Raw genomic sequence first — 13,738 nt, 5'->3', positions numbered from 1 at the left:
CCAGGTCAGCAGCGCTCCAGCTGCTCCAGGCTCTCTAGGATTCTCTCTCCACTCCTGTTACTGCTCCAATGCCATCTTTTCTGTCTGCCATAAGATTTGAGTGTTTTGCCTCCATTTTTGTATGTATATGCACCACGTGTGCACCAGATGCCTCCAGAGTCATATGTTGGATCCCCTAGAACGTGGTTGTGAGGTGCCACGTGTGTGCTATTAACTGAAGCTGATAACCTGCTGAGCCAGCTACCCACTCCCCGTCTCTTCTGTTTAAAAATCCTTTCCAACTCTTCTCTTCCTACCTTTCTTCCCTCCATTTTCTATGTACCATCTCAGACTGGCCTTGAACTCCTGGGCTGACATGAGCCTCTTTCCTCAGCCTTCGGATGCTAGAGCCTGGACACATGCCACACAGCTCATACTCCACGAGTTCCTTTTTTAGTGTTTTGTTTTTCAAATTTTATGACATTCATCTATTATTATGCACATAGCCAGCTCAGCAACAGCAAAATGTGAAGCCTCGGCCCTTTCCTTGGAGATGCTGTGGCACCTGTGAGTTGCACTTGCGTCAGGGCCCGGCATCGTGAGAAGGCAGTGCTGCATGTGGGTGGACTGGGAAAACACCCAAATTCAGAGTGGGAGGCAGTTTCTCCTGACTATACATCACATTCACACTGTGGAAAAGCAGAGCAATCACAAACTGAGCATCTTAGGTGGGAACTAACTGTAGGTGCCCACGGCCCCGCCCCATCCATTGACACCTCCCTAGCCCTCCAAAGGTCAGGAACTGCTGGCTGCCCCTCCAGCCTAGACACTTAGGATGAGTATACCAATGTACTTGTTTGCTTGTTTTTGATACAAGGTCTCCCTGTGTAGCCCAGGCTGACCTGGAACTTGACTTGATTCTTCTGTCTCAACCTCCCATGAGCTTGTGGTAACTGACCTCATCTTGCTTCTGGGAGATCTTGAGCTAGTTCGTTTAGCTGCTGAATCTTCGATGCTAGCAGGACACCTCTTCTGGCAGCTGGCCCAGGAGGAAAGCACAGCTTCACAGAGAGGCCCAGGCTAGCTGCCCATGTGCGCTTTTTCTTTCTGGTAAATGGAATGTGCTCTGAGTCCTACTGCATAGATCTGGCTGGTGAATTGGGGCTCAAGAAAGACCACTCCATCCCATAATCTCTAGATGTTTGTTCCCTTTCCCTACCTAACAGTGTAAAAGTAACCTAACAGTTACCATGTCAGATGTGCTTTGGTTTGGCAATGCAAATCATCCTACTGATTTCACCTCTGACCACACTATTTGAAGTCATAACAAAACAAGTAATAATAGTGGTAAAAGTGTGATTTTAAAAACCTAACAGTTACTTTTACACTGTGACTTACCTCAGTGAGGGGCTTTCTCAAAGCTTTCAAGAGCCAAGCCTGTTGTACTGCTTGCTGGGACTCTGCCAAGGTGGCAAGTCCTATATGACAGCAGAGGGCTACTATGCCCCTAAGTCCTCCCTGGCCCTAGCCTGGCAGTGGTGGTCCTTTGGACTGGCTCCTACAGGCAGTGTGCTGCAGTGCCTTAACATGTCCTTCCTGTTTGACAGGTCCGGAGTCCTTAGTTCATTTTCTGTTCCTATAACAAAATACTTCTGACTGAATAATTTAAATATGAGAGAGGTTTATTACTGGGCATACTAGTGTGTGTCTCCAATTTCAGCACTCAGGAGACTGAAGTAGGAGGATCATTCTTGCTGGCTGTGAAGGCTTTTGGCCAGGCATGGTGGTGCTCACCTTACTCCCACCACTCTTGGGTGGCAGAGGCAGGTGGATCTCTGACCGAGAGGCCAGCCTGATGTATAGAGCAAGTTCCAGGACGCAAAGAAACCAGTCTCTCTCTCTTTTTTTTTTTTTAAGGCATTTGGATCTCCTATTGTGCATCTTGGTGATTCGCCTCAGCTGGCCCTTACCATCCTTTCCAGTGTGCCAATGCTTCTCCCCAGTCCTCTGTTCCTTCTTCTTTTGACTTCTTGGAGGACTAGAATGTGTTTTGTGAGAGAACTGCTCTTTTGCAGCATGCCATCAGCTCTGTCTTCACTGCCACCAGCAAGGAAGCCCCCAACACATGCATGAAGAGAGCAAAGTTAAATCAGGGAAAGTGACAGCTGTCAAATGTCCCTTTATCCCACGGAAGTAAAACATACTGGTGGTTTCCATACTAGTAAAATATTTTTATTATTTTTATAACACAAGGAAAGTAAAGATTTCTTTTTGGTGTACACCAAAGCTAAGGGAAGCAGAATAAGGGGATTAATAGGACTTTTATGCACTTTTGATGATCATAAAAGATTAACAATACCAACTGTTTGCCATAAAACTCATCATAGCTCCAAACACATATAAAGGATCAGTTTTAAAATCTATAAAAGTAAAAAATATACAATTGGACGCTCTAACACTTATTTCATCTTCAATATAAAATTGTAAACATTTATTTACACAAAGCACATGTGTATAAGAAAGTCCGAGCACCCTTTTCTTCTTGAGTCATAGCTCTGAGAAGATGGGATATGTGAGGAAGTGGGTCACCTCTTCCCAACTCCTCAAAGCCTGACTCATAAATAAAGCCGTGGGCAGCTCTGGGGGGACCCCAACAATCACATTTTATTGCTATGACACTGCAGCAAGGGGGCTGCCCACTGCCTGTGTGGCCAGCCTGGGGCTAAGGTAGAGTGCTGGGGCCAGCAGGTGTGCCCTCGGCAATGGAGGCAGGAGGTGGCAGCTATATAGGAGGCTGGAAGAGGAACCAGGATCGGCTCCAGCCCTTGGCCCTATTTTTGGTAGAAAACCCGCTGAAGTTACCCTCTTCCCTCTACAGCTGGGGAACTATCAGAGGGTGTGTCTTCACTGGCTTTATGACTCAACTGCTTCTTTGAACTGAACTGAGTTTCTGGGGAGAACAGGTGGCAGGAGAAATGGCTATGAGAGACAAGGACCTGAGAGCATAGGTGCCCTCAGGGAAAAAGGCACTGCCGGTGCAAACTAGTTAGCAGTGTGAGCATACCCTCTGACCCCTCCAAGTGCGCAGGCTGCTCTTGTCATTTCCTTGGCTCAGTTCTTTACACTAGGACCCCAGGACAGTTAGCAGAGCTGTGGTTCCCCTAGACCACTTTGCACAGAAGTCACTCAAGCAAACACCTCTCCCTCCGCCATCCTGTTATAGGTCTCAATCTGTGCTCACCATCTTGTTTGTGATGAGGACAAGTGCTCACGCTTGCCAGCAGCCCATAGGCCATATTCTATTCCATGGTTTCTCTGGTCAGACATATTCATCAATAGACCATCAAAGAGAATTCACTTGACTCTTTAGCAAGGATGGGTTTAGTGTTATAAAACCACTTTAAAAGTGCAAGTTACCAGCTGTGGGAGAAGCAGAAGTCTGGTGGGTAAAGAATAAAGTGACTCCTAGATGGCAGGCTGCCTGCAGCCTTCTTTCCCCAAGCCTGTGCCAGGCTCAGGCTCCCTAAGGAGTTTGACTCTTCCTCTAATGCGGTTAAGCCAGTCACTGTTTCCCGCTTTGGCTGGAAGAGGAAGGGGAGGCAGAAAGAAGGGTCATGGGGATGATGTGGAGGAGGAAAGCCATGTGTACAACAGAATGGCACTTTTATGTAAATACGGTCGTCAGAGACATGCAGAAGGCTGGCCTCTGAATCTCCACCTTCAGCACTTAGCCATGCAAGGGCATGGAGGGGACTCCGTGGGGGGTCCAGTGTCCTCAAGAGTGAGTGGCAACCAGGAAGTAGGAGGAGCTTGAGGAAGGCCCCTATCTGGTCCACTAGATCTACAATCTTGTGGCATCCTGATCATTTGGCATCTGCAGTCACAACTTGTACTTGTGGCAATGATTCCCAGTGACTGTGAAAGCTGACAGAGCAGGAACAAAAAAGGCTCCAACTCATAAGGAAACCCGGGTTTCCAGTGCCACTTACAACTACAACCACCACCACCTATTCTAACCTGCTTAAACATCTTAAATTAAAAAATTGCTTCTATGCTATAAAATGCAAATAATTCTATTTAAAATTCCAACAGAAGTTTGTTCCCAGCCTTGAGGCGAGTGGATAAATCTTGGGTAAAAGCATGGCACATATTCTTGATAAGCCTGACATGGTGGGCCTTGATTGTTTCCACTGGCTTTTTGGTCATCTGGGTAGGAAGCCACCTTTTAAACCTCTATCCTGCTGTCCCAACCCCAGGTAGTGATGCCAATGGACTGGGCCAGCCCACTGGACCAGCAGGTATTGATCAGAGCTGGCCTCAGCTGTGGCTTAGGTTCTATTGGCCCACTTCTTTGGGCCAGGAGCTTTTGGTCCAAAGTAGTCGCTTTTTTTTTTTTAATCTGAGAACAAAAATATAAGATGACTAAACACCACAAATTTCTCCATTACTGTGGTCCTAAAAGATCATCCAGCTCATTTATCCACTCCTCAGAAGTCCTGTTCTTCAGCAGCGAGTCGATCAGGTCAGTGTGTCCAGCCACACTGGACAGCCCACTGCTGCCTGGCTGCCCACTGTAGGCAAAGGGCAGCTCTTGGCCCATGGTCCTCACAGGGTAAGCCTGAGCACAATGCAGCCCTGCCCGGCTGTTCATCTGTGAGGTGGGGCTTTGGCTGAAGGCCCCCAGCTCAGGCCCTGCAGAGCTTAAGCCTGGCAATCCCTGCTGTGGGGCTGCTGGAGGAGGGGCAGGGGCGGGAGCACTGTTCCTTTGCTGTGTGCTTACTGGGGGCAGCATGGACCCTGCTGCCCCTGCTGAACTCATGGGGGCCATCGGCCTGCTGGGCATGGCTGGGGAGAACTGCTGGCCAGATATTTTCAGGTGGGCCTGCTGCATGTGGAAACTGGAAGCTGCAGTGAAGGGACTCACGCTGTTGTTTCCAGGTGGCTGGCTGCTCAGGTTTGGCATTCCCTGATGTTGCCATGAGGCATTCTGGCTTCCCATGGTTGCTGACACCCTTGGGACTTGTGGCTTTGTTAAACCAGGAGGCAGGGTTCCCTTATTGTGCTGCTGGGAGAGGCCAGCATTCCCCAGAGAGTTCTGTCCATAGGCAGCTGGAGTGGAGGCATTTTGGCCCACGTTGGTCTGCCGTGGAATGTGGGCATGTGTGCTGGTAGCCTGTGGTGGGGGCTGGGTAACTATCTGGGCGAGGCCAGAGGCCATGCCATAAAGGCTGTTCTGAGGCAAGCTCTGGGACCCAGTAAACTGGGACACTCCTCGGTCCTGCTGGCCTGAGCTGGCGGGGAGAGAGGAAACAGGGCCATGTCCAGGACCCATTGACATCAGAGTCCCAGGCTGAGGGAACACTCGAGGACAGTTGGAATTGGATGGACCCAAGTTGTTCATACCAGGCACAGCAGCAGAAGGTCCTAGAAAACAGAAAAGTCTAGTAGTCAAGTTGGCATTCATTTTTCTCTTTGCATTTGTGTGTGTGTGTAGGTGCAGGTGCGTATGTGCCAGACAAGTGTGTGAAAGTCCAAGGACAAGCAGAGTCGGTTCCTGTCTCGGTGAAGAGTTTCTATTGCTGTGATAGACATTACGACCAAAAGCAAAGGTTTATTTCATCTTCTTCTCCCCAGAGACAGGGTCTCATTATGGAACTCTGGCCTCCCAAGTGCTAGTATTAAAGGTGTCCATCACCTCATACAGTTTATTTTATCTTATAGCTTGTAGTCCATCGTTGAGGGAAGTCAAGGACAGAAACTCAAGGCAGGAACCTGGATGCAGCTTGCTTGCTCACTCAGCTTTCTTTTAACCCAGGAACACCAACCAGTGCAGGAATAACGCCCACAGTATACTGGGCCCTCCCACATTAATCACTAAGAAATGCCACAGGCTTGCCACAGACAAGTTTTTCTGGGGGAGGGGGGAAGAGGGCAGCACTTGACAGAGTTTCTCTGTGTAGCTTTGGCTGTCCTTGAACTCACAGAGATCCACCCGCCTCTGCCTCTCTGAGTGCTGGAATTACTGGCGTGTGCCACCACCACCCAGCTTACAGGCCAATTTTATGGAGGCATTTTCTCAATTGAGAGTCCCTCTTCCCAAATGTCTCTGGCTTGAGTCACGATGACATAAAACTAGCCAGTATGGCGCCCTCCCCCCAACCATGTGGGACCTAGGGATCACACTCAGGCCATCAGACTTGGTAAATGTCTACTTGTTGAGCCATCTTCCCAGCCCATGCTGGCATTGTCTGACTATCATGGTGGAGGTATCTCTTAGAGCATCTTCTGCCAAAGGCATTAAAGTCAGAACCCTCACACCTCATGGGCAGTAGGACAATGACAGTACTCAGAGACACAGAATGGAGTGAAGCTCCAGGGGGGAAAGCCAGCTGTCTTATCCACTTATCTAACAAGTAGCCAACAAAGTTTTTCTCAGGTGGGACCTAGCTAACTAGTGATTTCAAGACATATACTCCAGAATCTGTCTGTGGAAGGCAAAGCCACCATATTGTGCGACAGGGTCACAAAGCCTGGGCAGCAGGCTATAGAAAAGGATCTGAAGGCTTGTGCCTAACATTTAGGAAAGTTTTAGAAAGAAGTGGGTTTAGAATTGAATTTAGGGCTGAGAAGACCTTGAGTTCAACCACCAACAGCAAAGCACATGTGTGCACAAAACATGATTACATTTGTATGTATCTATGCAAATGCACAGACATGCACATGAACACACTAGAATGTAATACATACATACACAAATGCACACATATGTACACATAAATGTGCACCCACATGCAGGTTTGACAACATGACAGTTTAGAGGGCATTTGGAATGGAGAAAAGGCTGTGAAAGGACAGTTGTGACAAGTTATGAGACATTAAGGAGTCAGCCAAGGCTGGGGTGTATCAAGACCAGGACAGCAAAGCCTGAGACTGCAGTTTAGTTCGCTGGGGTGTAGCTGTTGGGGACTTGGATGACGCAGTAGCAATGTGGGAGAGGCTATAGCTGAAGACATGTCTCTCTACTCTGTTGTTTATGATATAAAGTGGTTGAAGGAGGCAGAAATCTAGCATGGAATTACTGGGTATTTACTGAGCACAAGCCTTGTCTTTAGGAAACTTGCTGTCTGCCCTCCCTGTGTGTGTGTGTGTGTGTGTGTCTGTCTGTGTGTGTGTCTGTGTCTGCATGTAAAAGCTAAAGGCTGGCCTGAAGCATAGTTCCTCGGGAGCTGTTCAGCTTGTTTTGGGGGACAGTTTCTCACTGGCTTGAAGTTCACTGAGTAAGCTAAACTGACTGGCTAGAAAGCTCCAGGGATCTGTCTGCCCCCGTTTTTGTGGTACCTGGATCACACACATACACACTCCACTCCACAGCACCTGGGCTTTACATGGGTGCCAAGGAGCAACCTGGGTCCTCGTCCTTCCAGACTTGTCACCAACTGAGGTCTCTCCAGTCCTCATTTTTGGAGACAGGATTTCTCTATACAGACCTGTGTACTGACCTGGAACTCCTGATCCTCCAGCCTATGTCTCCCAAATGCTGGGACTGTCGTCATGTCTGGCTGGAGCTTGCTGCCTAATGGCTCTGGCCTGAGTCTGCACAGGACCCAAGTTCAGTCTTTAGCACCTGTATGTGACAGGTGGCTCACAACTGTTGGTAGCTCTAGCTCCACAGGGATCCAACAGCTCTGGCCTCCACGGGCACCTGCATCACATGCGCATATACCCCACAAATGTAGACATACTAAAAGCAACTACTGTTGAATTTTGGTGTGTTTTTTGAGACAGTTTCTCTGTGTAGCCTGCGCTGTCCTAAACTCTCTGTAGAACAGCCTGGCTTCAAACTCAGAGATCGGCCTGCCTCTGCCTCCCGGAGTGCTGGGATTACAGATGTCTGTCACTGCGCCCAGCTTTTTTTTTTTTTTTTTTTTGTAAGATTTATTTGTTTTCTGTATATGAGTATGCTCTCTTCATGCACACTAGAAGAGGGCATCAGATCGTATTACAGGTGCTTGCTAGCCACCATGTGGTTGCTAGGAAAAGAACAAGTGCTCTTAGCCACTGAGCCATCACCTCTCCTGCCCATAAAAATAACTTGAAGAAAATAGTTGTGAGGAAAAAGGGAGAGCCGAAATGGACTATTCACTGTTAACAGCCTGTGTCAGTGTGCCATGGAACAGAGCTGGAAACCCAGATCAGATACAGGCTCCTGTGACACCTACAGACCTCAACCCCATATTCATAGCCAGCACACCAGGAGACCCCACCTAGACTCTTAGAAATGGCTGGGGTCAGTCTCTCTGTTCACAGAAACAGTCACCAAGGAGGGCAAGGCCAGAGCACACCTACTGACGTGTTACCTGCAATATCCGCCCAAACAAGCTGCTCAACACATCTCCGAGCTGACACGGAGGCCCGGGTGCTGCCTGCCTTCCCTGTGACACCAAAGTGAGCAGACAGAAAGAGAAGAAAAGCCCACATGAAGGGCCTTAGAATAAACCCATCTGGGAGTCAGTTTTGTTGGCTTTCTTTTTGAGACAAGACGTTGAACTCCTGATCCTCTGCACTCCACCTTCCAAATGCCAGGATTACAGGCATGCACTAACACACTCAGCTTGCTGCAGTGCTCTTTTTAATGTAATTTATATGAGTCCTCTGTCCGCATGTGCATCTGCGCAGCATCAGACAGCTGTGAGACACCATGTAGGTGCTGGGAACTGAACTCAGGACCTTTGGAAGAGCAGTGAATGCCTTAACCACTGAGCCAGCTCTCCAGCCCTACAAAGAACTATCTTAATTAAGACCTATGTATGAGCCAGGCAGGATTTAATCCCAGCATTTGGGAGGCAGAGGCAGGTGGATCTCTTGAGTCTAGATGGATCTCTGGTCTACAGAGTAAGTTCCAGGACAGCCAGGGCTACAGAGAGAAACCCTGTCTCACAAAACACACATACACACATGCACAGGATGCCCTCCAGTAATAATTTCGCCTCAAAAGCGTGTTTTAACTGTGAGCATCCTCACAGTCAACCCTGGAGACCCTCTTCTAAAGGGTCTAAACTAAAGAAACTAAAAATCCAGGCCTCTCCTCCAAACCACAGCTTCTATGAGCAAGTCAACCCAGGAATTCATCAGCACCACATATTGTGAGCTCCCGCCACCTTTACATCTAAGCTGCCTCCCCAACCTCCTTTACATCCCTTACCTGGGAACTGTCCAACCTGCTGTGGGAAGGTGCTTTGTGTTGGGTCTTGGTACTGGGGAGGTGGGCGGGTCAGATGACGCTGAAACTGTTGCTTCTCCTAGAAAGTGCCAAGAACAGGAAGAGTTAAGGGGGAGGGGGGGAAAGGGTAAAATTCAGTGTAAGCCTGAAGCAAGAACTAATGAACAGAAAAGCGAGGTGCACAACAAGCAAGTGTGTCGCTTACAAACAGGCACACGTGGGTGCAGGGTGCTCATGTTCAGTGTTCTGGGTGACAACAACAGGCTCTGCTAGTGGCTGCACAACAGCTACAGTGGACACCACTAAAGTGTATATAATTAAACAGTGTACATGACATGAGTTATATCCTAACAAGCAGTTAGTTTAAAAAAGATGGTGGGCCTGGTGGTGGCGGCGGCACACACCTTTAATTCTAGCATCAGAATGGCTACACAGAGAAACCCTGTCTTGAAAAACCAAAAGCTAAAAGACGGCGGAACTGAGGCAATGTCCAGCCTCAGCAAAGTGTAATCTTTGGAGTTGGTTCCAAGGTATTGTCTTTGTGTGTCTGTTATGTGTGGGCAAGCATGTGCCATGGTTTGTGTCAGAGGACAGCTCTGGATGTGGTCCTGCCTTCTTCCTTGGCTGTGACAGGGTTTCTTTCTGTTGAGTACTGAAGCCAGGCTTGCTGACCCAGAAGCATCAGGGGCTCTATCACTGCTTCCCATCTGCATTCAGAGCCTGGGGTTACAGACCTGGATCCAACTTTACATGGGCTCCAGGGATATGAACTCATGGCCTTAGGCTTGTGAACCACTTCCTAGTCTCTTTGCTACTTTTGAGATACAGTATCACTGAGCCCAGACTGGCCTTAAACTTACTATTGTAGCTAAGCAATTCTCCTATATCAGCTTCCTGAAAGCTAGGATTACAGTTGAGAGATACTATGTATGCCAAGCCCTAATTAGAAGACATAGTTAAACCTCCCAATGGCTCTTACAGTTCTTATGTCTGCACCCTACCCCTGGTAACCAAGTGAAGGGTTACAGTGAACTGCCCCTTGATCTCAGGACTTTAGGGACATCTTTACTTCAAGCTCTGGGTCCTCACAGCCCACGTTTACAACAAAGAGGAATGCAGTGACTGCTGGCCTGTGTGCTTGGATGGAAACACAGGAAAATGCCCCTTCCACGAGATACTGCCTTCATTAGCCCCCACAGACCACCTGCCTAGGAAATGCCACAACATTGGAAAGGGGTCTACTGCCCTGTTTTTAAGTATTAAAGATACTTTAGCATTCTTTTAAAACAATGAAGTAAAATTTGAAAAACATTTTTATTTACTTGTGTGTGTGTATGTGTGCCATGGTGTGGATAGAGATCAGAGGACAACTTGCTGGAGTCAGTACTCTCCTGCCACCTTGTGGGAGTCTGGATCAGACTTGGGTCATCAGATTACCATCCTCTGAGCTACCTCACTGGTCTGTATTATTAAAGGTTTTTTGTTGTTGTTGCTGTTGTTTGATACAGTGTCTCACTATGTAGACCAGGTGGGCCTCAAACTCTGAGATCCACCTGCCTTTGCCTCTCAAGTGCTGGGATTAAAGGTGTGTGCCACTATGCCCAGCACAGATTTTTCTGTGAGTTTTATGTGTACCACATCCATGCAGGCGCCCACAGAGGTGAGAGGGGTGGTTAGATCCCTAGAACTGAAGTTATAGGCAGCTGTCAGCCACCTGATGGGTTCTAGGAACAGACTTCCAGCCTAGCTGGTTCCAATTTCTTAAAAAAAAAAAATCTGGTATTATCATGCATGAATGTATGTATGTACTTTGGGGTGTTTGTCACAGTGTGGGTGTGGCAGCTGAAGGCCACTTGTGGAGTTGATTCTCACCTTTCATACGTATGTGGGTTGCAGGGACTGAACTCAGTCAGGCTAATAAGCACTTTACCTGCTTTGCTGGGCTGAAAAGGAGATTTTAAAGGACACAGCACTGACACTGAGTGCAAACAAGCCCCCAAGTGGTGCCTGCGTGGTTTCCTGTGCCTGTTACCTGCTCAGCCAGGAGGTACTGCCTCTGAAGAAACTGCTGCTGCTGCTCCCGCTGCTTCTGCTGGTCCAGGAGCAGCTGGTGCTGCTTCATCACAGCTGCCTGCTGCTGGCTGCTGAGATATGGGGAGCTGCTATGAGTGCTGGCCACAGACACACTAGGCTGAGTCCCCACGCTGGCAGTCGGGGCTGGTACAGGGACACTGGAGGGGTTCTGCTCCTGTCAACAAAGATGAAGGGATCCAAGTCAGGTGGTATGGGTGATCTGTCCCAACCCTGATCTGGCCAGGTAAGCTACACCCAGTGATATCTTGTCCACTGTTCCATCTTTCTTAACTCCAAGCCTCTGTCTGATTCCCTAATGTTATAGTTTGGACATGAAATGCCCCTTATGTGTGTGGTGGCAGCATCTTTAAGTCCTAGTGTTTAGGAGGAAGAGGCAAGTGGAACTTGTGAGTTCCAGATCAGCCAGGGTACATAATGAGACCCTAACTCAAAACAACAAACAATACCCCTTCCCCCAAAGCCCAAACTACTCAACAAAGCACAGCTCTCAGTAGCACACGGTGGTGCATGCCTGTAACCCTAGCATTCTGGGAGGCAGAACAAGTGGATCTCTGAGAGTTTGAGGCCAGCCTGGTATACAAAGGTCTATGAAGGTAGTCCAGAACAGCCAAGCCTACGCAGCCAGCCAGGGGTAAATGAACACAAAATACATCAATCCTGGCCTATCTTTTACATTTTCCACTTCAAAGGATGCCAACAGCTGCTCCCACTACTGTCTTGCATACTGACTTCTGGCTTAGTATGGGACTTCACCAGTGCCCATAGTGGAGTGATGGAGAGGAAAGGCTCCTACTCACCTGGCCAGGTGGAACCAGTGACCGGAAGGGCATGTTTCCTGGCTTTGGTTTCATCAGAAACAAGGAGTTCTGCTCATTACTCAGATGGGGCAGCTGTTGGGGCAGATAGGCCATCAAAGCTGGTTTGTTTTGGCCAGACCCAGGGCCACCTTGTCCACAGTCTGCTTTGTAATGAGAAAGGGGCTTTGTATTGCCATAGTCTAGCACAGACCCTTGGTTATTCACAGAGGTCTGATTCAAGTTACTTGGTGACTGGTGACTCAGCAGGTTCGAGTGGCTAGGTTGGAGGTAGGGGCCTCCTGGCCGAGGAGAACTCTTGTTTACACCTGGCATCATGAGCAGTTTTGAGTTGGTAAAGTCTTGCTTATAGCCAGGAGGGCTGGCAGGCTTCTCCATGGGATAAGGGACATCTAAGGGACTGTGGGACGGCCCCGCCTGCTGCCATGTGGACAGCTGGCCCGGGGCAGGTGCTGGGGCAGCTTGCTGTGGATTCTGCAGCATCTGCTCACGCTTCTGCTTGGCAGCTATCTGCTGGAGCTGATGAGCAGAAGAGAGCTCTGAGGCCCCTCCTGGGCCTTGGTTAGGCAATACCACACTTGCGAGGGCTCTTTGTGCACTCTGGGCCTGGGCTGATGCCGGCATCAGGTTTGGACTGGGATTGTCCGCTCCAGGTTGACCAGTGGTGTGAAACAATGTCTGAGAGCTCCCAAGGCTTGGAGAATCTGTGCCCACAGGGGCAGATGAAGGTCCCAGAAAAGTCTGTCCTGCAGACCCAGCCCTCACTTGTGGAGAACCTAACTGCTCCTGCTCAAAGGCTGCTGGAGAGAACTCAGTCTTAATATTAATGTCCTGAGCCAAGGGGGTTTGTGTGGCAGACCCAGGGGGCTCTGGATCCTTCTTCTCCTCAAAGTCCTCAGTAAACAGATCTTTCATGTCTTCATCGGGCACGGACCTGTTCAGCTCTTCAATGAGCTCCTTCCACTCCTGCTCATTAAGGTTGAGATCAGGCATGAGATTGCTCTGGGATACAGAGCCTCCAGCCCCTGTGATCATGCATGGCAGGTCATCCACTGGCTCTTGCTTGAGTTCTTTACTCAGGCTTAGAGGAAATGGCTCACTGGAGTTGCTGCCTCCGTTCAGGTGGATACTCGAGTCTGCCAGGCACTTCTTGTTGATGGAATCTAGCCCCAGGGAGTGCTTCCCCCCAGACTGCAAGGCATCACCCCCAGGAGGTTTGTCAGGCTGACCAAGGGGTGAGGCAGGAGGAAGCCCATTGGCAGACACACCGACACCCAGAGGGGCCTCCCGGCGGGTTTTCTTATGCCCAGGAAATAGGTCTCCATAGCCATTCTGTTGATCACCATTCTGAGGGGAGGCTGCGCTGTCAAGATTCCTCTTCACTGTATCATGAAGATGCTGAAAAACATTGGAACAATGGACTTAGGAACACAATACCTTGTCTTAGGTCCCCTATGCTCCCAACAGGGACTTGCATTACTACAGCACTCCCCTGTGGGCTCAGACCCCTCTGCACTTTAAAACTAGGTCTGGCCTGGCCAGTCAGAACTGGACATCTAGCTTGCTATGGGAAAGTGAGCATTAGAACCTGGACTCTGGCAGGACCAAGCATGATGGCCATTGTCGTCTA

The 13,738-nt window shown here is 49.0% G+C and overlaps 1 protein-coding gene across 1 annotated transcript in view; it reads right to left on the bottom strand.

The window, feature by feature from the left end:
* Positions 1-2,189: 2,189 nt before the first annotated feature.
* Maml1 (mastermind like transcriptional coactivator 1) overlaps positions 2,190-13,738 on the bottom strand; it is a 38,072-nt gene continuing 26,523 nt past the window's right edge. The window contains exons 2-5 of the mRNA XM_021651744.2: positions 12,091-13,506; positions 11,232-11,447; positions 9,182-9,278; positions 2,190-5,403 (exon numbers count right to left, since the gene is read on the bottom strand). Of these exons, the coding sequence (XP_021507419.1) occupies positions 4,424-5,403; positions 9,182-9,278; positions 11,232-11,447; positions 12,091-13,506 (2,709 nt within the window). The 3' untranslated portion in view covers positions 2,190-4,423. The remainder of the gene's footprint in view (positions 5,404-9,181; positions 9,279-11,231; positions 11,448-12,090; positions 13,507-13,738) is intronic.

Source organism: Meriones unguiculatus, chromosome 11, assembly GCF_030254825.1.
Source record: "Meriones unguiculatus strain TT.TT164.6M chromosome 11, Bangor_MerUng_6.1, whole genome shotgun sequence".
Taxonomy (NCBI): domain Eukaryota; kingdom Metazoa; phylum Chordata; class Mammalia; order Rodentia; family Muridae; genus Meriones; species Meriones unguiculatus.
This window is presented reverse-complemented; position numbering and strand designations above follow the sequence as displayed.